Source organism: Rhipicephalus sanguineus, chromosome 9, assembly GCF_013339695.2.
Source record: "Rhipicephalus sanguineus isolate Rsan-2018 chromosome 9, BIME_Rsan_1.4, whole genome shotgun sequence".
NCBI classification, from domain to species: domain Eukaryota; kingdom Metazoa; phylum Arthropoda; class Arachnida; order Ixodida; family Ixodidae; genus Rhipicephalus; species Rhipicephalus sanguineus.
In genome coordinates this window covers 7838833-7861963 of record NC_051184.2, presented here as the reverse complement: position 1 = coordinate 7861963, position 23131 = coordinate 7838833, and the positions used below count along the sequence as shown (strand labels likewise).

Sequence of the window (23131 nt, the reverse complement as noted above, 5' to 3'; positions counted from 1 at the left end):
TAATGAAGACTAAAAGAAAAATCCACGTTGGTTTCTCAGAAACAAGGAATGGATAGGAAAACGTGGTTTCTCTCTCTCGCTGCAAAACTCTCAGCTACTTGCTGTCGGCTGGATTACAACGTTCCCTCAGGCTTTGAGTTCGTCATTTTGTTTAACAGGCTTGAACAAAGTTCAAAAAGGCACACAAAAGTATAATTTTCTCTCCACTAAATGAGGCTACTCATTTAAATATATTCAAATTATTTATCAGGAAATTTTGAAGAAACCTGCGTCTCAGAGATGCATGTGACATTTCACAAATCGTTTCTTCATAATTACACTTTCTGTTCAGATATTTCTCAATGCAGTGGTGCTATCAAGCATCTCCTGCCACTTAGGCTAATCAAATAACCCGACCAAACAGTCAGATTTTCATGCATTCATGCATTTCACGCGTCAGCTGCAAGAAAAGATCCTAGGGGTCAGTGAAGGGGAATCATGTCGAACACACACAGCTATTCTTACAGAAACAGAATTTATTAACAATAGAAAAGTGATATCAAAATTCATGTTGCTTAATTTGATAAGATAAAGCAAGTACAGTTGCGTTCTTGCAAGCATCTTGTTAAAAAAGAACATGCCTGTACTGAAAGAAATGCACAAATTATTGATGAAAAGATATCCACATGTTACAATATACATAAGCAGGTTTCTGAACACTCACACCATTGATGGGATCATGATGATGGCAAAGCGTTATAAATATCTCAGCATTTAGTTGAAATACGATTCTTACATAGATGATTCATCAATGAATTGTGTGCGATTCTAAACATCGCTTAAAAATCAAACCCTTTGTATGCTAACAATAATTTGTTATGCAAACATTTTCCCAGGGACAAAAGTCTTTAAGACATGGGCTCAATGAAACATGCAAACTTCTGTTCTGTTAACATATGACCCTTAGGTTTACTGCATAAATGTGTAGATTACTGAAGCTCATAATTAGAGGCTACGTTCTTCGGCTAAACGAAGGTACAGCATTTTTGCAAATCTTGTGTCCTGGGTACATGATAGCACCTTTTGATGCTGTAACTGTTAATGTGTATCAATGTGCATTGTTCATTTTTTTTTCATACACATGCGCACGTGTGTATATATTCACATATTGGCATGCAAAACACTGAAAGATGAGTCCCAAGTAGAAGGCCTATGGGGCCTGCCTGTGAAGAGCCAGGCTTCTGTTTTTTGCTCTGTTTTTGCTTGTTTTTTTCCAAGGCAACCACAATGTACAAAGTGTTTTATGAACAAACATGTTCGCCCTCATACAAGCAGACAAACATCCTTAGACTCCCAGTGCACAAGTGGGTTTTATTTATAAAATAAGTGCAACACTATGGTTTGAAACGTTTTTTTTACAATCTCACGTAAGACACGTGCTGAAGTGACAGTGTTTTCAAGAGCCTTTACAAAAGCAACATCCAACATGTAATTAAGTGGCAGTGCTAACCACAAGATACACCAAATTAACAGGCATAAAAGTGCGAAAAAAAAAGTTTATGCAACGTGGCCTGCAATGCACACCTGCATCAAAAAAACCTCATTCATAATTTTTGAACACGCACAGCATCCCACATATTTAATAACATTACGCACGTGTAGGTACCTAGTAAAAGCAACAAGCGTCGACACTGGCGATAGCACATGCAAGCGCATGTATCGTGCAAACTCCTATGACGTTCACTTCAATAATGTACACTCTGCCTTTGTTATGTGTGAGGGCCCCATTGCTAACATCAATAGCTCGTGTGTGCTGACTACCTCCCTTTATCTTATTTTTTTTTTCATAAACTCCATCGCATGCGCATGGGTCCAGCCATGTGAAAGAAAACTGAAAAGTGCATCACAGATGACATTTTAGTGGTGCACATGCTCTGCTTCACAGAATTTTTTTGTAAACAGGGCCACGCACATAATCGTCGAAGGTGTGTCATACAGAGGTGAACAGAGTAGCAGACAAGGCACACAATGAAGTGAGCTTCACAAAGATGCACCTTCATACAGAGGCATCAGTTACGAAGGGGGTGGGGGGGAAGAGGCAAGATGTGCTAACCCCCTTAACTGGTCAAGCTGGCACGCTTATAGACACCCAATTACTGAATTATAGCTAGACAGGTAGTATACTACTGGAATGACCCTTGTATATAAACTTCAAAGTTCGATGACGAGAATGATTTTCATTGCACCGTCTCTCCCTCCTCCCCCCGATACACAGCTACTTAAGCTCCCCCCTCTATATGGGAAAATGTAACAGCTATGCCTCCACCGCTATCACCAATCTTGCCATGTTGTCACCAGTAAAAAGGCCCAGTCACATGCCGTACAGCATTATCAAGACTCCGTTAGGATGTACAGTGCAGTGAAAATAGGGTACACAACGACACAACAAAAAGCAAAAAGGTTGAGGGCCCAGCATAACTAGCAAGTTGTAGATGGTTTGCTGCATGTGGTTGACATACAGTTTTGCTAAGATGAACAAATGAAACAATCGACTGCATGCAATAGTCCTTTTCGTTTCTGTCGTTTTGCACCATTTTTTCACTACACCATACACAGAGACATCTTTTCTTTAAAAGCTGGAAGCTGGGGTCATGCGCACAACAAAGCAACCAAGTACACTCAAACCTCGATATAAAGAACATTGATATGACGAATTATTGGTTATAACAAAGTAAATAAAAAATTGTCCTGTCATGGAGAGTGTCATGAATGCATGTTTATAACGAATTTTTGGATATAACAAAGTTATTTTCGTGTCAGATGTGAGTGTTATAGTGAGGTTATAGTGTAACACAAAGTGGAAGCAGTGAAAAGCAGTTCTGTCTGGCAAACATACAATAAGATTTTAATGCACCAAAAAAAGGAAAATGCAGTTGTCAGATCCACGTCTCAACTATCGAACACACAAAAAAGTAAATGCTACTATGCAACTTTAGCTTGGCCATTTGAAGCCGGTACTGTCAGTGCACGTAATAAATAACAGCATGCACACAGAAGGCCCTCTTAGCATTATGGCATGTATTCCACAAAGTCATCCTTGCCTATCCTAGAACGTCACCAGATATGGAAATCTCCTTGCTTTAAACGACCACAACGGCTTATAACATGACAACATCCACTACAAAATGTTACTCACCAGATTCTCTTCATTAATGCCACACATTCAACTACAGCTTCTTAATACACTGCTGACCTGCAGACAGATCACGCATACACAAAGAAAAAATCTTAGACACAACAACAATCAATTTAAGGCCACCACATCTAGGCAAATGACTGGCAAGAGCTAGTGCAACAGTTGTCTTTCTGCTATACAAAGCTAACAATTTTACTTGATGTACATTGTATCACATTAGTTCAAATCCTTGATTAAGTTTCTTAAGCTTCAACCATATAACATTGGTACTTCCCTTAAAGGTTTTAACAAAGGCTCCCACCTTGCTACAGCCTCGCGAAAAGCAGCATATACTTATGAGGAATATTAGTGGCCACGAAAGGGATTCAAGTGTTAAAAAAACACGAGGTGGCTACTTGTGTGTGATTTTAATATATATATTTTTAATGCGTGGATGCCTTTCATAAATATGGTCAACATTTCAAACCTCAGTAGAGTGCTTGTTTTATTTAACAATGTATTATTTTCACTGGAGTTTTCATCAAACATCAAACTGTCTGTTATAGATCTTTAGTTAAACTCTCCCATAACAGGTTCTACAAAAGTTTATTGGTCAAGACTTCTCAAAGATGTTTAAATTGGTGCTTGGTTCTAAGAGAGGCTTCTCACAGTAATGTCAGTCGAGTGTTCATTCACAAAAATTAAACAGCAAATATAAAATGTTACACTCACTCCTTCCTTTTCAGTTTTCCCAACTCAATGGTTCATTTCCTATATATTTAACAAGGTTACCTGTCATGCGCCCAAAGATCACCAGACCAAGACAACATGTTCAAGCAGCAGATGCGACATAAACTCAAGTAATAGCCATGCTTATGCAATTGCAACACTGTCAACATTAAATAAAATATTTTTTGTTAACTCTAACCATGTTGTGCCCTATCCTTTTAGAGACTGCATTTTTAGCTGTTGAGTACTGCCATTTTGATGTGAAAGAAGGCAACCAATGAGGTTCTGAAGTTTCAAAATGGAACAACCATTGCTTCACATCAATGTGCTTTGTACTTGCTGGTGCTATGCTGCTCAGAACTTTCAGCACGTTGTCCACAAAATATATAAGCCAAATCACTTCTTCCTGCTGCTGCGGGTAGTTTATTTGTGTAAAGAACATAAATTTTGTATAAAAATCTTCAGCTTGTCAATGCCGCATCTCCTGTTTCTCTTGTCAATTCTTATAAAACATACAAAGAGGCAAAAAGGAAGCGTGGCTATTACAAGAGTCTACACAGTCGTCTCACAGGAGCAGTTACCAAGAAACAATGGTGCGGTTAAAATGAGAAAATACTGCTATCTGGGCAATCCCGGAATTTGCTATTGCTACCCATAAGCACAGGTATGCGCACGAGGGGGGCAGGGGGGGCGGCTACCCCCAGCCCCACCCCCAATCACCCAGAGGGGGTGAGGGGTGCAAAGTCTGCCCCATACGATTACTCAGTAGGACCTGTCCCATAATTCCTTAAAGAGCAGGTTTTCAACGATAATGGAGGCCGAAGACCCCCATTGTTGCATTCCAAGAACTGTTTACTTCCCATCTTTACTTCACGAAAGCCAGAGACTAAAGGCAGGCGGCTGTTAGAAGCAAGTCATCGCTTCGTTTGCATTTGTTCTTTTCGTCCATTGTGGTGCATGTTCCTCGACTCGACTAATGGCGGGGGGAATGGGGGGCAGCGCTGCTACGCAAACTCTCCCCCCCCCCTCCCCCAAATGGGGAACCCTGTACACGCCTACACCCATAAGTACTAACACCAAGCTCCAGCAAACACGAATTTAGTATTCTAGCTGTTTTCCATCGACCACAGAATCTGTTGTACTTACTTTTAGCACCACTCCCCACTGCATGCTGACACCACTTCACTTTTCCAATGTTGTTCAACAGACGAAATGCTTAGGGGTACAGTCTTGAGATGCTCATGCCGCAATTCAAGCTGCACAAGTTTAACACAATGGGCAGAGTAGTACACGATGAGTTGCCGTTGTGAGGTAGCATTGTCTGCAATCACCATCGCAGTGACCGTGCCGACTAGTCAAATCCGTCGTTACGAATGTCTGCTGCCTAAAGCACACATCTAAAGATCATAGAAAAGCAGGCAGCCTTAAATACTCTGAACACATCAGATAATACACATTGCTCAGTCCTCATGGACAATTCATTTAGTTCATATCTGACTAACAGAGACATGACTCAAAGATATTTGATCCACAGTACAGCTCTGGTACACTGCATGATAGCAGTCCAGAAACATTTTCTGATACTAGTAATACAAAAGTGAATCATGTGTCCCACAGAAAAAATAAACAGTTATATTAGTGAGGAACCTGCATAAAAAAATTGAGCTATAAAAAAAACACTACACTTGCACATACCCATACAACATATCTTCAAGAGATCACGAACGTTAAAGAAAAAAGAAATGCTGACGCAGTAATGTGACTAAATGTTTACTTAAACCGACCCTATGCATTTCAAAACTGACGGCAACACATCTGAAACACACGAGACACCATAAACATACCCAAACCTGCCTCCAAATGTATCAGATAAAACAACCTGATTGAGGCAGCGCAAATACGCATACAAGATGACACCACATCAAACATCCACAAAAATATCCCAACAGCCACAAATGAATATGAGCTAATTTTTTTACAAATCAAAGACATCAAGAATCTCAACAAGTTGTAAAGGGGAAAAGCCTCCGACAAGTACACTACAATGAGCAATGAAGTAAGTCAACTCAGGAGTTGTGCTTCTCCTGAATGCTCTGACAGAGCTCTTCTTTGGATGATCAGCTGGAACAATCAAAGTCCGAGCAACAGCTAAACAGTAATATGCTGAGACTTTGATTAGCTAAAATTGCTGAATTGAATTTTTTGAATAGCTTGCTATGCAAATGTTTTAAAAGTAATTCAATTTAGCCCCACTGACATACAAACCATATGCCATCTCAACAGGCCAAAAGATTGCTCCATTAGCCGAACAAGCAAAAATATGAGCTTGAAGACACAAAATCAAAAATCTGTTGTTTTTTCCCATGCTCCTGAGATAAATCCAATAATGAAACAAATTTACCCTGAGCATGCATAAATGCTTTCAAGGCCGGCTTTAGTGAACACAGCCTAGGATCATACAAAAAGAAAGAAAAAACGGAAAAATATATCTTCTTCTGAATGTACATAATAGAATAATTCCTCACAATTGCAAACACCAGAGGTATAAGACAAAACAGAAAAGAAAAAAAGTATTTTCGTGCATTTCAGTTCTGCCAATAAAATGCCTGCCTGAATACATGACTGGCAGACTGTCTATATGTCAGTCCTTCAGTAAATTCAGCTATGGTGTAGCAATATGCAATTGGAAGGACAATGAAAAATGTTTGTCAATGAAAGCCATGTGCAGTTCAGTACAGTACACAAAGAACAAAAGACAGACAGAAAGAAAGCAAACGAAAGAGGGAAAAGAAAGGTGCTAACTGCAGCTAACTAGTTTTTATACAAGAGACTTCTTAAACCAGCTCAGTGGTTTCTTGTAACATGTTTGCAATGCTTTCATGAGACATGAAACTCTCAGAATTGACACTTGCGAACAAAGTAATCTGGCCTGACGTGTTGTCGCAACTTTACACAGGACAATTGGTCAAGTTGTTAGTAAGTACCGCATTTTCTTTCACAGAAAACACCCCTCTGAATATCCTGTTCTGCCTCTCGCACACCAATCGCAACAGCAACTTTACAGTAGAAAGCTAACATGACCATAATAATTACAAACTCGGCATCTCTGTCAACAAAAGGCAGAGCTCCTGAAATCACTCACTGGTGAGTGCCTTTTTTGTACAGGTCCATATTCTAGTGCAGCTCCACAGCAGAGTGAAACACACTCATATGAAAATCTGCTTTTAGGTATAACCTCGTAGCCCTACCCTGAAGGCAAGATTCATATCCAACGGCATTTTTACTTTGTACTTTGATTCCTTGCATTTTGCTGTGTAAGCCACATGGCATGTTTTGTTTGTTGTGAAGAAAAGCTTCAACCACTTTACGGTGCTTCCGAGCACTGCAATTCTACAGCCTCTGGTTAAGGTACAAACTTGCAGTCTATATTGCTGTGCTTTTGATATATGTAACTTAATCTAACACACGCCATAAGGAGATGGTATAATGAGCAGAGGAACAATGGAAGTTCACGCTTACATGTGCAAGCAAAAAATGCAGCTGCTGTAATAAAAAAAAAAAAGAAACATTATGTTCACTAGTGCACATTGTTGGTGATATTTATTCGCATGTTTTGAAAGAATTCCTGATGCTGAATTTAGAGCAAGCAAGATAGTGAGCAAGGTATTCAACCTAATGAATTAGTCAGCTGGCTTTCTTACGAGCGACAATGAAAAAGTGCTCCAATTCGACCAGTGGAATTTACCAGAAGGCTGTACAGAAGATTTAACAAAATACATCGCAGCAATGCAACAGTATATTCCCTGGTGACTGCTACTGCTGATAACTAAAACCAGAAAACTAAAACCGAGGTTAAGCTACATAATGCTGCACGGCTCGCGCCCTATGAAAGCATGTCCACCAAAGTGATTTTACTTCAAGTAAACCTGCACAAAACTTGCTCATCAAGGCAACTGAGAATAAGTAAGCAATCAATTATAAAATCTGCCCTTACTACCTGTGCCTACACTTTCACACTGTTCGGTAGCTTCCTACATGGTTTCTGCTTTTAGTCTTAATGATAACAACTGCAATGGATTAACTGGATGCAAGCACACAGAAAAATCCATAGCCATGACAAAACTTGTGCATGTGGCTAGTGGTACAAGATCACGAGCATGACGTCGCAAATATGAACCATGGTGGCACAAATGTCAAGCACAGGACACGTTTTCCAGTAATAATCGTGAACTACGCTCTTGCTCCTCAGTGTTGCCAACAGTGGGAGCTATAACAAGCTTTCTGCTACTATGTGAGCACTTGTAAACCTGCTGCAAGAGCCTTTCCCACAAAAGTTTATAATTTGTGCCTGTAAAAAATGGCATCTGAAATATGTCTATCTAGTTACAAAGCACTGCACATGAACACTGATAAAGTCTTACAGAGGTGAGCTCAGACTTTGCTTTTGACACTTATAGAAATAAAATAATCATCTGTAAAGACGAACTCTTCCTCACCTGAGCACTTGTCTACCCAAAATGATTTTGACCGTTGAAATTTTACAACGAAAGCACCGTCTAAGAGTACAAAATCGTGAGCCCTGATGTGTAAGGCTTGCACGTGTTTTCCCTTTTTCACCCGTTAATTTAATTTGTCAGCCACATCAGCCTGACCCCCTCGTGAAAAGTAATGTTACGAGAAATTTCAGAACCAGACTCCCTTGGCAATACGCGGCGCCAAGAACGCCGCATTTCCCCCTACGAAAAGTCCGAGCACCAGGAAGAACGCCGCCATCATGCCAGCGATGGGCGCATGCTCCGGACTGGCCACTGCCCGAGGTGCGTACATCATGGCCAAGCTGCTCAGGTATCCACTTGACCAGGCAAACACTATCATGGCCGCCACAAATCCCCAATCGCTGGATACCCAGACCGGCAGCACCCGTGCCTCTGGCAGGTAGTTGCACAGCAGGAAGAGTGGCAGGAACACTAGCCGTGCAACGACGGCCACCCACAGAAATCGTGGTCCAGGCTGTGGACAGAGAGGGACCTACTAAGAAACTAAACTGCTAAAAAAGATCGAAATTATCAAATTACGGGGTTTCAAGAGCAAAGCTATCATATTATCATGATGCACACCATAGTGGAGGTGACCCCAAATTACTTTTAACAACCTTAGGTTCTTTAAAAGGACACTGAAGTGCTTATGTACATGTACGATAGGGTACCCAAAGGTAACTGCACTGGCGCTGCGTTGGGCAGAGCTACTCTAGTATCCAATTTTCCCGCTAGGCAAGCATTATGCCACACCATTCGAGTTCATTGCATCTGGTTGATTCTCCCAGAAGCTTTTCTCTAGGTGCAGTGACTTTTTTTATGAGATCAGTTTCGCGCTCTCAGCGTTTTTTGTATTGGTGGCTTGAACTGAACTGTGTGCAGATGTAAAATTTTGTTTCAGGGTGGTAAAAATAACACTATGACTGGTCACCAGTAACAAGCTTGGAGCAAAAGTCTGGGTCAATTCAGAGCTGTTCTTTCAAAGCACAGCCAGTTTTCACTCGACCACCTCTTTGCTTGTTTGTCAAAAGTCGAGGCAAAGATTTCTCAACCACACTTCTCATCCCCAAATCTTCCGTTAAAATTTGCTGAACCGAGCTCCAAGCTATACCAGATAATTTCTCCAACTCTTTAATGGTCTGTCGTCGGTCTTCGAGCACAAGTGCACAAATTTTTTTTATATTTTCGTGTGTTCGTGACACTGACGGACGTCCAGAACAAGGTTTGTCACCTATAGACATTTCCCCCTTTTTAGAAAAGAGAAAATCACTCATATCCTTAAGTTTTTCCCATCGCAACGTCCTTGAAAACATTGTTCAATATCACAATAATTGCTGAGTCATTTTGTTGGAGCACAAAACAAAATTTCACAGCTGCTCACTGTTCACTTCAATCAGCCATCCCGAAAAAACGCCGAGCACGCAAAAGTGATTTCACAAAAAAAATCCCTGTACTCTGAGAAAATCTTCCTGAGACACACCACCGGATGCAATTTACTCATAAGGAGTTGCGCGATGCTATCCTAGCGGGAGAATTACACTACACTTGCACTGCCCAGCGCAGCGCTATTCCAGTTACTTTTGGGTACCCCCTCGTATATTTGCCATGTTTTGCCACGTACACTCAAACCTCGTTATAACAAAGTCACATCTGCCACGAAAATAACTTCGTTATATCCGAAAATTCGTTATAAATGTTTATTTGTAACACTGTATCTATGACAAGACTATTCTTCATTTACTTCGTTATAACCAATAATTCGTTATATCCGTGTTCGTTATATTGAGGTTTGAGTGTATTCACGTAATATCATGAGCAATATGAGGTGGAACGCCGAATTCGTGTTTATTCAACAATTAATTGTAATGTACAGTACGGTCCACTCTTAGAGGGAACACGCGAGCGCGCGGTCGGCGGTCCGCGGAGCGCTAACTGGTGGCGAGATTTGGAAACGCGGAGCATGCGCGTAGAATCACAAGGGCGGTTCGTGTCCCGCGTCGTCTGCTGCTTCTTCGCCCCAGCGCTCGGCGCGCGCTAGCGAAGTTCTATATTTCTACGGTTGGAAGGACAAGCTTGCTATTATCTCTGCATCGGGCATAAATTTCCTTGTCTGTTATAAAAAGCGGCCAGCTGGTGCGAGCAGCATGTTGAAAGCTTACAACTAACTTATCGGTGAGCATTTGGGCTAGTTGCTAATTCATTATGAGGGAAACTGTGCAAAAAAAAAACGTCGACAAAGGGAGTACAGAACAGCACAAGCGCATGTGCTGTTCTCTCTTTGTCGACGTTGTTTTTTTTTGTTTTCTTTTGCGCAGTTGCCCTCATAATGAACACTTACACTAGGTTACACAAGTGATATGCTTCGTTATCACTTTCACAGAATTCCACAGCTGGGGGCCCCAGTCGAAATTTGGCCGCTAGGGCCGCGAGTCGCATCGCATCAAAACTGGCGAGAAAGCAGCGCAACAAACAAACACCTTTCTTTTCTGCCTGCTGATTACCCGACAAGGCACAGACAGAGTCGTGGGCTGCATGAATCGCACTGCTGAAAAACGGAAGCGCTGTCCAGCGCTCGCCAAGCGCAGGGCCGCCAATTGTAGCAGACCAACAGCGGCAAACGCGGCCCTTACGCCTTTATGCGCATGCGCCGCGTTTACAAATCTCGCCACCAGTTTGCGCCACGCGGGCCGCCGGCCACGCGATCGCGTGTTCCCTCTAACAGTGGACCGCACTGTACTCTTACGAATGTGACGCACTGAATTTCCAGAGATACCTATCAGCTTGAGCATTCAGTGTCATGAACACCTTCGCGCTTGACAACTGCATTTGGTCACTATGACCTTTAAAAGGTAATTTCTGTGTTCCAGCTCATATTGCTCACGACTATACATGTACAGGGTCGACCACATCTAAGCTGAACACCTCATTAGTATTCAAACCAGTAAAACTAGAACGTTTCTTATACTTCACGAATGCAATGCCCGTTATAGAACGTCTAATCATGGTGTCGACAAACACACTAATGATTTTCCGAATTACCGTATAAACGCATGTAAGGGCCGCACCCGTGTAAGGGCCGCACCCCGTTTTTTTGAAGTGCATATTTAAAAAAAAGAAATCCGCGTAAGGGCCGCACCCACACTTTCCTCAACCAATACGTATTCAAAATGCGCGCGCGCGTAAGCTTCTAGGCGTAGTCGATAGATGGCGCAAGAAAACGCAACCATCATCACCGTCACCAGAGTATGTATATATTATATTTTTTTGGATTTTATTCGTGTTAAGATGTTCGTGAAGTGGGCTAAAAATTTTAACTTTTTTATTAGTATTCATAGAATCGCCAACTAAAGGTTAAAGCAGGATTTTATCTTTAGCTTCTCACATCTCTATACAAACGCGCTATCGGCGCTATCCATATCGGCATTAGCATCACCAACTTTGGCATGGCGTTTGCGTTATGTTTGCGTTGTTCGGTTTGTGCAGTTCAGCCAGATATTTGCTGTAGTTTTCTGCACTGTTCGATGACCTTCGTGCTAGCTTGTTTTCTACACGGCGTTCACGTTTTGGCAAGATGGGCAAGTACCTGAATAGCTACTCTGCTGGCTATAAGTTGAAGGTGATCGAGTATGCTCTCGAGCATGGGAAACGTGTCGCCGGCAGAAAATTCGACGTTGACGAGAAGTGTGTTCGACGTTGGTGTGCTCAAAAAGAAGCCTTGCGAAACACCAACAGCACTAAGCGCGCTTTCCGAGGAGAGCAGTGCAAGTTTCCCGATTTGGAAGAAGACTTGCTCCGCTATGTGACTGAAGTGCGGAATGATGGTCTTGCACTCACAATGGACATGCTGCGTGTGAAGGGACTAGCCTTGATGACTGTACTTGGGTGGATCCTGTCTGCGTGGAGCTCGGTGTCGACAGACATTGTGTCCCGAAGTTTTAAAGTCGCCGGGATATCTAACAGCTTGGATGGCACGGAAGATGACTGCTTGTGGGGTGACGGCGCTTCGCAGCACACCATCTCATCTCGGACTCCAAGTCTGAGGACTCGCCGAGTGACGACGATTGAGCACGTATGTCGCAAGAAATGTCGTATACTGCAATAAACGCTCTTCGTTCGCTAACTGGTGCGTTTTTACTTAAAAAAAAAAATGTTGCGTGTATGGGCCGCACCCTGAAAATAGGCCCTCATTTCTTGAAAAAGAAGTGTGGCCCTTACACGCGTTTATACGGTATGTATTAAACAACAGCTTCAATGAGGTCTTGAATACTAATGAGGTGTTCAGCTTAAATGTGGACGACTCTGTACATATTGTTACGGGTTCGGTTGAACTATACTTATTTAAGGGGTGAGGTTGATGGTCAGGTAATAATGGTGTCGGTAGGCTAAACCATGTCACGTCTTCTTCCCCTTCTCGCTCGGCTCATACCCCTTGCAATATATATATTTTATGTATATATGCCTGTGTTTTTTAAATTTTTTTTTATTTGCAGTTGTCCACTCTTGTCTGCTGTACTCACGGTGCCAGGAGCCTAGTCAGGCGTGTATAGACATGGCTTTTGCTCCGGCCTTATGACAATTCACGACTCATGTATTGTCAAAACTGCAAATAAACTTCAAACAATAATATAGACTAGTAAATTACACTCTGAAAATTCTAGTGTCGTTAATTGCACCACCATAGGTTTATCAATAGATGAGAAACTCAATGTCAAGAAGTTTCACTTTTAAATTTCCCACCGAAAATCCGATGGTGACGTCACAGATTTCAAAGTGTTCGATCATATTACAGCCACATTGGCTCAACGAAATTTCCCGAAACTTGGCGCGTTAAGTCTGTGGCTCCTTCTGAAGATAATGTACAGTCGCTGACGGATTTTTCGAGCTCCAAAAATTGGGACTTGATGGATATTTCGGACTCTAGGAATGCATTGTCAAGGTTCCCATAGAACTAATGCATTTTCGCGACCGATTTTTCGGACGAATTTATGCCCTAAAGTTAGATATTTCAGACTAAATCACTTGTTTCGAGCCATGCCGCTCCATTTTGAAAGCCACCATGTTGGACTTTCCACTGGCTTGGTCAAGTTTGGCTTCCAGTTGATATACTGACTGTAGAGGAAAAAGCTCCCCATAGGGCCCACTCATTGAAACCTGTAACCGCATAGGTGCGGCCATTACCGCCGTGACAGAATAATACGAACGTTACCAGCTCCTGAGATGCTCGCTAGGTTTGATGGCAGTAATCAGTTTTATTCTGCCAACCTAAGCCAGCTACTTCTGCATGCTGTGTTTTGATGCATGAAGCCGTGTGTTAGTGTAGTGTTGTTCGCGCACATGGCCCGAATGATAACAGTTAAAATTTCCAACTGTTTGTGCGTGGTTTTCAGCAGGCGGACACTACCAATAATGCATAAATTATAGAGCGTCCCTGTTTGCTGGCACAAGAGTCACTTGATGGGGTGGGGGGTGGGGGGGGGGGGGGGGGGGGGGGGGGAAGAAATTGTTTCGGGCGATGCCTATGATCGGTCAACAAAATTTTCCAGCATGAAGCCCGCGCGCCTGCGTGGCCTAGGAACATTTGAACTGGACTTGCGGCCTGACTGAAACACTGTTACTATAAAATTGTTCCAGCCTCTCTACTGTTACAGCACCCTCTCCGAACTGGGCCGTAAAACGGGGGACATGCCCACCGGTGTCAGCAGTTGGGATGTGTGCGTGTTTGAGTGTTTCTGGTGAAAGGAGGAGAGCCCAGCGGACGACAGAAAACAGCAGTGGCCAGCGAACCTTTCAAGCTGTGTGGATGCTCCCGTTTCTTTGGTGTGTCATATACAGTGAAACCTTGTTAATACGTACCTTCCGCGAACGCGGCATAACTACGCACTAAACGGTAGTACGCATTAACCACCAAGTACAAATTTGCCTCTCCTGGCGTACGCCATCACCACCAGCAAAGAAATAGAGTGCCACAGCAAATATTGCCTAAAGTCCCCATCACAAAGCCTTTTCTTTCTTTTTGCCAAAGTGGAGAAAAGATCCTAGCACTCTCGCACGACCGCCTGATAGCGCGCGGTGGCCACGCCAAAGAGCATTTCGAAACTATTGAATGGTCCGGGATACGCAGTGACCGACAAAGCGACAAAACGAACAGTGTCTGCATTCCGCGATATATGTGTATGCGTCTGTACCGCGATCTGCTACTAAACGAAAACTGACACGCGATACGGCTGCGTGGAGCCGATCGTCTTCTGGGTAGTTGCGTGCAGCACGTCGCCTGCTCGGCTCACGTACGCCGTCACTACCGGGCCGCTTGCTGTACTGCACGCGCGCATCAGTCGTGGGAGTGTTCTTCGTGCCCACTTCGTTCCAGACCGTGCACAGATGCGGCGAGTAGCTTGTTCAGTTAACGCAGTGATGTCCAGCTTCCTCCGCGACGCTGTAGCGGTCCTGGCAGCGGACGGAGGCGCGTTGGGTGGTTGCCTAATAAAAGCGTGCAATATGGTTACAACAGCGCTACGCTTGCTGTACCGTACGCGTGTGTTTAGCGTGATAGCGTCAATGCAGCAAGGTTTCGCGGCGTCCGCGACCCGCAACAGCGATCTGCTTTCGTTTCTACAAAGCGGTGCGCACTTGAACACAACCCCGCACGAGGCAGCAGCAATCGGCGGCCCAGCGCGTTGAGGTTGTCGCCAAGTAAAAGCATACAGTAGGCTTAAAGTAGTGCTGTGCTGCAAGCGTGCCCAGGCAGATAGCTGAAGGTACTTATTGTGATAAGGTTGTCGGCGATAAGTCATGCTGGCGCGTTCGTCGGTGGCCGCCGCCTCGCCTTCGTTCTTTTCCAATGCTTACGTGCAAAGGCGTCGCCGCAATCACGCGGAAATCGCAATCGGTGAGCGACCGATCTCCGTATTTCTAGAAAAGACAGAAAACCTTTGGCGGTACATTGTGGCATCGAGAATTTCAGCGGTGCAGTAAAAGTTTATGGCACAAAAAGTTATCTTGAGACGCAGGGTACGCACTAACCGGTAGGCATAGGGCGAACCACTACGGCTTAAGCGGTCAGCGAATGCATTGGGCTCTATGGGACTCGATCGGGGATTCGTCGCAATTACGTTTTAACCGTTAGTACGTTTAAAGCGGGTACGTATTAATGAGGTTTGACTGTAAATAAGTTCGTGTTGTTTGAATCACCAGTATTTACTGCAGTTTTATTTTTCCTGGAATTGGGTTGAAGCAGTTTAATGGGACATTCATTGTCGTGACCTTACAATCGGGAAGACAGGTCAGAAATCTGGAGTCTTCCAGGCAAATTGGTAGAGTTGGCAGGTATGTGCTTATGCTTTAATCAACAGAACGTTCGTGGGTTACATCATCTTCCGTGCCACCTATGGCGTTGAAGATTCCTATTCTGTACTGTGAACCTTTTTAACGACTATGTACTTGCAATTGTGTCATCTGCCATACACATCATAAGTTCAAACAAAGAGGCTGGAATTTGCTTCTCAATATTTGTTCAATGTTAGTTTCTTCTTCGAAATTTCAGGACTGCCAGATTGAGGGTGCAGCCCTTACATGTTCTATATGGCACTTTTGAGATGCAAATTGTGCTTGAAGGTGTCCTTGACCCCCGAGCTAGTGCGGGATAGGTTATGCATGGGTTGAAGTAGCACTTAAGCAAACTGTGCTGTCTACACAAAAAAAAAAAAATCTGCAGTCCACTGCTAAGTTCACTCACTTAATGAAGAGTTGTATGCCAAAGAATTAGCTAACATTTGGTGAGAACAAAATGCATGTCCTTTATATGTTCATGCGAACAGTTCACTCTTTTTGCCACATTTATTGAATCGCAACATTCATCTTTCAAATAAAATGTGGTTTTCAAGAATTATAAGATGATCCACACAACTTCAATCAAGGCTGATACTCTAGCGTCCTGCTCATGCATGGAGTGGCAGGCGATTTCATGAGGATTGCAACATCCCTTGAATAAGTAGAAAGTAGGGATGGGCAAATATTCGGGTGTTTGGAATATTCGAACGAATATTAAAGTATTCGAATTCACTTCGATACGAATTTAGATTATTCGAAATTTCGAAGTATTCGAAATGAACGAATACATGTATGTATACATTTGACCGCACATAACCCCCTGTAAAGGTGGTTTCACTGCAGCGTCTGGTTGCTGTGCCGTGAAACAACCCATCCAGGGACATATGCACTGCCGCGAAGCCACACTTCAAGGTTAAATGTACAGGTCGGTCCACTGTTAAAGGGAACACTCGAATGAGCCCCCTTCATTTTGCTGGCCCCCTCATTCCAAGTGGATGTGGAAACGTTGTTTGTTCAAGGTACTGGTCTGTCAAAGGGAGTCGGAACTGTCAACCACCAGTAGTCTTATGTAAATCTAAGCCACTGTACTGTTGCAAGAGAGCGATATCCTGACATGCCCTGAACGCAATTGTTCCCTTTAACAGTGGACCGACCTGTACATTTAAGTTTAAAAGCGTGTTATATAGGTTTATATGCGCTAAGTATAGTAATTTTTAAATTGTAATGTATTGCACCACTCATACCTTGCACCCTACTGCTATTCAAATCTTGATACTATTCAAGGCTGCTTCCACTTCATTTCAAACCAAAAAAAGTCACATTCACTCATACCTAGTTCCAATCCTTAAAAATATTGTGCAAGGGTCATGACAAAAATGCTCATTTTTCTTAATAATATGCGCCATATACTATTTGAACTATTAGATTCGAAATTATTCGACCAAATCACTATTCGCTTCGGATTTGCTTCGAACCTGAAATTTACTATTCGCCCATCCCTAGTAGAAAGGAAGCCAGGACAGAAAACACATTTGAAGGACAGTGAACATCTGGGGCACAAATCTTCGCCAAGTTGAAATGACACACTGAAAACCGATACCCATACTTATCAGGTCTTAAGATATATAGTTGTGCTCCTACAACGACACTATGGGCCAGCCTCACAATGTTCAAGGCAAGCGTGAAGAAGCAAACCTGCATGCGTGTTTGTAAATTCCTGAAGGCAAATGAATGAACTCACCCAACGAACCCAGATGGGAAGAATATTGCCAAGCATGGCAAACAGGTTGAAGCCAAGAAAGCAGACTGTTGCAGTGAAGTACTTGTCTAGAACACCAGAAAGATAATTTCAAGCAATCAGCCAAGGCAAATACAATAAAGCTGCCTTTGCTTTAGAGCAGATGTGCAAATACAGTCGAACCCACTTATAACGATCCCACATATAACAATCTATCGGTTATAACGACCATATTTGGGTGCACTTACAATTTTCCTATGCTAACCACTGAAGCTGCGTCCAGATATAGCGAACATTTTTCAAAGCCTCCTACTTTTACAACGAACAATTCGGATACGGTCGCGGTAAAAATATGGCACATACGAAGCGAAAAAAAGTTAAGACATGCCTTCTAAAGCGTAACAGGGGCGCGCGCTCGCGCGTGCCCTGCTCCAGTTTACTCGCGATTAAGATATCCAGATCGGCGAGCACCGAACGCAGATTTCGGACGCTGCGAGCGAGGTCGCTCACTTTCCAAGCGTTTCTTCAGTGGTAGAATGGCAGCAAGGGGAAAAAAAAAAATAGTAGGCAGCATGAAGCCTTGCGGTCAGCTTTCGCACGGTAACCTTTCCTGACGCCGTTCTCTGCAGCTACGACCGCCTGCGATGAACCAAATGCCTTAGAACCCAAGAAGGCATAAATGCAAAAAGTGATAACCGCGATAACTTTCCATCGCAAAAAGGTTCACTGCGTCCCTAAACTCGTCGACGCCACAATGTGCCGCGAAAAGTCGTCCGTCTTTTCAGTAACGGCAGAGACCGGTCGATCGGTGATTACGACTTCCGCGCGATTGCGGCGATGCCTTCGCGGATAAGCATCAGAAAAGAACGAAGGCGAGGTGGCAGCCGTCGATGAACGTGCCATTATGCCTTATAGCAGACAACCTTATCACAGTCATCTGTAGATACTCGGCTGTGCGTGTGGCGTACGCCGTACACTGCGGATTGACGGCGGTACGAGCGCGCCATGCTTAGCCATGCTGCCGTTCGCAAGTTCGCCGCTGCCGCGTCGTGCGAGATCGCTTTTTTTTTTTTTTAAAGTGCGCGTCGCTTTGTAGAAACGAAAGTAGCTCGCTGTTGTTGAGCAGCGCGGGCACCGAGAAATGTCGATGCACTGACAGCGAGCGTATACTGCGTGTTTGACTAGGTGACAACTGAAGTGCGCCGCGCATTGTCGTGCAGGGCCGCGAGAGCATCGCGGAGACGTAGAGTGCGCGTTGCTTGGAAAATGCTTGTTTTCGCCGCGTTGAACGAAGAGGCTAGTCGCCGCACCCGTGCACGGTCCGGAGTGAAGCAAACACGAAGAACGCACAAACACGCACATACGGCATACAGCAAGCGGCCCGGCAGTGACTCCGCGACCGACCCAAGTAGGCGACGCGCTGCACGCAACTAGCTAGGGATGATCGGCTCCACGGCGCAGTACCGCGCTTCGGTGAAACGGTGTCAGCTCATTGCAAAGGCGGTTAATTCACTCGTGAGCACGCAGCGGGCGTCGCTTCACGACGCGAAAAGGCTTAGCTTGTCACCGAAGGGGTTGTTAGCACTTTAATAAAAGTGCACAAAGAAAAAAAACCGGCTTGGCCGCTTAAAAGCGCACGTTTTTAAGGGCGAGTCCATATACAACGAACTACTGATATAACGACCACTTTTCGCGACACTTTCGAGTTCGTTACAAACGGGTTCGACTGTAGTCATTTTACTGCCTCTTCCAATACTATACAGAACGACCACCTCAAATTGCTGCCATACTGCTAAAGCAGAACACCCGAAAAACACACAATCGAATGCAAAGCCTGCAAGAGTGAAGAAAAAATTGTGTGAAATTTGTGTAAATTATTCACTAAAAATGTACAGTAAAACCTCGTTAATTCAAAGACACTGGGACTGAAAAATCTCCGAATCAAGCGGGTTTTCGAATTAACGAAACATACAAAAAGTGAGATGGAATGAACTTTGAATTACTGAAAATAATCAGAGGTGGTCGTTTGCTGTGCCTGCTAGATTGCAGCTCCAAGGGTTAGGTTTTTCAGCAATACCTGGTTCCAATTTTGCTGCAAATTTGGAAAACAGCAGGCCTCCATGCTGCCAGCATAAAAAAAAAGAAAAAAGAAAAAAAATACGGTCTCGTGGTCAGCTGAAATGCGCACCTGCGGAAAAGAAGGCGTGCTTCACTGCAGCACAGTAGTGACGCGCGAGCAGCATGTCACCACTTCGCAGCATCCGCGCGTCATGATGCGACCATTCACCCATTCCTTCTGGTAAATAAAGAATTTAATAATGGCCAGTGTGACGGAATTTGCGATGTGTTCTGGCTGGAACACGTGATCACTGAAGTTTTCGAAGTAGGCATTGCAGGCAAGAACACTGCCAGCAGTGCAAGTGCGCAAACTGCCGGAGCAACCGCCAATCGAAGGTTCGCATACATCGTGAATTCCATCAGACCGTCCTTTATCACTTTTATTCTTTTCCCAGAAAGAATGGGTAAATAACGACGTTGCGAGAAGCATGCTACATACTGCTCGTGTGTCACCACTGTGTTGCAGTGAAGCACATCTTCTTTTCCGCAGGCGCACATTTCAGCTGATCACGAGATTGCTTTTTTTTTTTTTTTTGCTGGCAGCAGTGAGGCTGGAGTGCTTCACCCGTCACTCGTTGGTATTGCTACACTGCATTGCCTTGTGGCTCCTAAGGGCCGCCGTTTCCGCGGAATCGCAATGAAACTGGGATCGGGAATTGGCACATGGCACCCAAAGTTTTCAAATTAACCGGGCCGGTGCTGACTGCCGCTTCAAATTATCCACTCATATTTACATTGCAAAATACAGGACCGCGGAAATCTTTCGAATTAAGTGGCATTTCGAAATCACAGAGTTAGGATTAATGAGGTTTTACTGTACATTTGCCACAGAACAAGCTCACTGCCAGATGTAGCAAAACATCACCAAAAATGGCACCACTGTATCAATGCCCGGGTTACTAACATGCCCAGTTTAACAAAATCCACTTACCATCCAAAGGAAATTCTTTGTCAATGCGTTTGATGTCTGATGTGACAGCCGGAAATGCGGCTAGCGTGACAAAGAAGATCAGGAACACATTAAGGCACTGCGGCCACGCCTGAAAAGCAAGAAGAGCGTTGGTTGTGATTACTTCACAGTGAATTAGGGCACATTCACAACGACAAATCTGAAGGGTCATATAGACAACCTGGGCTCCCCTTACGTAGCAATGCATTCATAGGCGTGCGCAGGGTTCCCCATTAGGGGGGGGGGGGGGGCAAAGGTTTGTCGCAGCGCCCCCCCCCCCCACTGTACTAAGTCAATGTATGGGGCAGATTTTGCGCCCCCCCCCCTCTTAGGTGATTAGGGGGGGGGGGGGGGCTGACCCTGGTGTGTGCACGCCTATGAATGCATTTACTGAAGAAAGGAAAAAAATGTGTGGTTTTACGTGCCACAGCCATGATATTGTGAGGCTTGTCATATTGGCAGACTCTGGATCTATTTTGACTGCCTGTGATTCTTTTACAGCTACCGTAGAATTCCGAGCAAGCCCCCCCACCTGAGCAAGCCACACTCCAATTTCACTGCTAATTTCAAACTTTCATGCCGTTCCAGATAAGCCCCCTTCTCCCCACCACCCCTTGTTCTCCCGATCCACACCCCAACGAAGCACTGAGTCCATGCAACACTGGCCTGCTTGAATCCCATCCAATCCTGTCTAGAAGCCCAATCTCTATGCGCCTTCACCTGAAATTTGTCGCCAGAATCTGCTTTTTCTTTCTTCCTCGCATAATGACCACACCTCGAACTTAGCACTTGATACGATTTTCACGGTCCTGTGAGCAAAAGCATGATCTTCGCAATCTGTATTCAAAGATGGTACCTATGACGACACAGTCAGGAAAGGCAAGACCTCCAAGATCGGTGTATGTTGCTTAGAGCTGTTGCATTGGCCCATCATCGGAAGAGCTTCTATTCGGAGCTTCCTCCTGCGGTCTGATTGCGTTGCCTTTGTGTTTCTCGAGTTTGTGAGCTGTCACTGTAATGCACCTTGCCACAAACGTGAGCGAGAAGGCTTCTGAGAAAGTCCACGTGCACTCTGTTTTTTTTTTCAGGCAGGAGAACTTTGCTGCCGCCATCTTGAATCATGGTAGATGGATGCTATGATCGCCCCTTTATAATGGGGCGGTGACTTGTGCGCCACCAGGCTCGACAAAAAAAAGTGTATGGTATATCTTTTTTTTACAAGTTGGCCTATTGCCTTGTCTATTTCGACTAAATTAATCTGACTATAGATAAAATAACATAGAGTGCAGACCACTTATAACGTAACCGCATATAGTGCAGGACCGGTTATAATGCGGTCTTTTTCGACTCCCGTTTACCCTCCCATAGAACCGCATGTATACGCATACCGCTTATTGTGCAGTCCCCCAAGATGAAATACCGTTTATAATGCGGTAGCGAGTGCGGTTCTCAAAGGAGGTACGCCGCTGGGGAGGGAGCGACGAGGTCGTTACGAAGGGCGAGGGCACGCACAGTAAACGAACGAGGGGCGGAGGGAGGAAAAAGACCGTGGCAGCGCTGTGCGGGCTCGCCGAGTGGGGAAGGATGGTGGTTGCCTAGGCGACGGAGTAGCCTTTGCACCGGCGGCGGCAAGGCTCCGCGGCCGCTTGCCGGCAGTGCGTTCCGCGTGGAACGTACGATCGCGTCCTCATCAAGTGCGCTTTAAAGTAAGTTTCCTGTCGGGAAAAGCGCCGTCGTTATCACACCTGCTACAGATATCGCGTTTGCTACCTCGTCCGCGAATTGAAAAGTTTTGCGGCTTCATGACGCGAGCTTTCGCCTTTTCTGCCAGTGCGCGGACTTAAACGAGCTTGGCGGGCTTTTGTCGCCGTTGATCTCCCAGCCGCGAACACGAAAGTTCGTATCACGCGTGCTGTTCTTGGGTTAGTACTTGAGTGCGATCTTTTCGATGTCCGATCTTCATGTTGTTTTGGACAAACTTCCCGCGACAATATGCTGAACCGCCGGCTAGGCCTAATCAGCGTTGGTTGCTTTTCGGTAGCGGTCGCGGGCGATAAAAGTTGCGGTTTGGTGCGGAATCAACGAAACTTTTTGCGATGGCTGCACTTGAAGTGAAGGGAATCATATCGTTAATGAAAACGGGGGCATGGTCGGCACATGCAACTCTCGAATGGTGGTTCCGGATTCGATTGCAATGTCTTGGACATCGCGTGCGCGCCCGTGAGATTGAACGATCGGTACCGCTCAGCACGTGAAATTTTGGTCGCGATTCGACATGGTTTCTGTGTAATGCGCATACCTTGAGGTGGCCTGAAATGTAGTCGGCGAATTTCCGCGATGGCACTTTGTTTTGTTTGCTTTTTTCCCCCGTGTTCATTTCTTTGGCAATGCGGGTCTTTGGCGGTTAATTTTTGAACATTCGGAGATTTAAGTGGTTGTAAGCGCCCCAAATCGCATATGTCGATTATCGGACACGCGAGGCTACATGCTCAACACGTTTTGCACAAGTGCAGCCTTTGGAGAAGGTTGTTTTGGTTATAGTGCGGTACCGCTTATAGTGCGGATATTCGCGACTCCGGCGA

The 23131-nt window shown here is 44.5% G+C and overlaps 1 protein-coding gene across 2 annotated transcripts in view; it reads right to left on the bottom strand.

Annotated features, from left to right (window-relative positions):
* Positions 1 to 1330: 1330 nt before the first annotated feature.
* The window catches only part of LOC119404548 (equilibrative nucleoside transporter 1), a 63508-nt gene continuing 41707 nt past the window's right edge, over positions 1331 to 23131 (bottom strand). For both annotated transcript variants that reach the window (XM_037671091.2, XM_037671090.2), the window contains exons 11-13: positions 20532 to 20640; positions 17486 to 17571; positions 1331 to 8893 (exon numbers count right to left, since the gene is read on the bottom strand). In XM_037671091.2, coding sequence (XP_037527019.1) covers positions 8567 to 8893; positions 17486 to 17571; positions 20532 to 20640 — 522 coding nt within the window. In that variant the 3' untranslated portion in view covers positions 1331 to 8566. The remainder of the gene's footprint in view (positions 8894 to 17485; positions 17572 to 20531; positions 20641 to 23131) is intronic.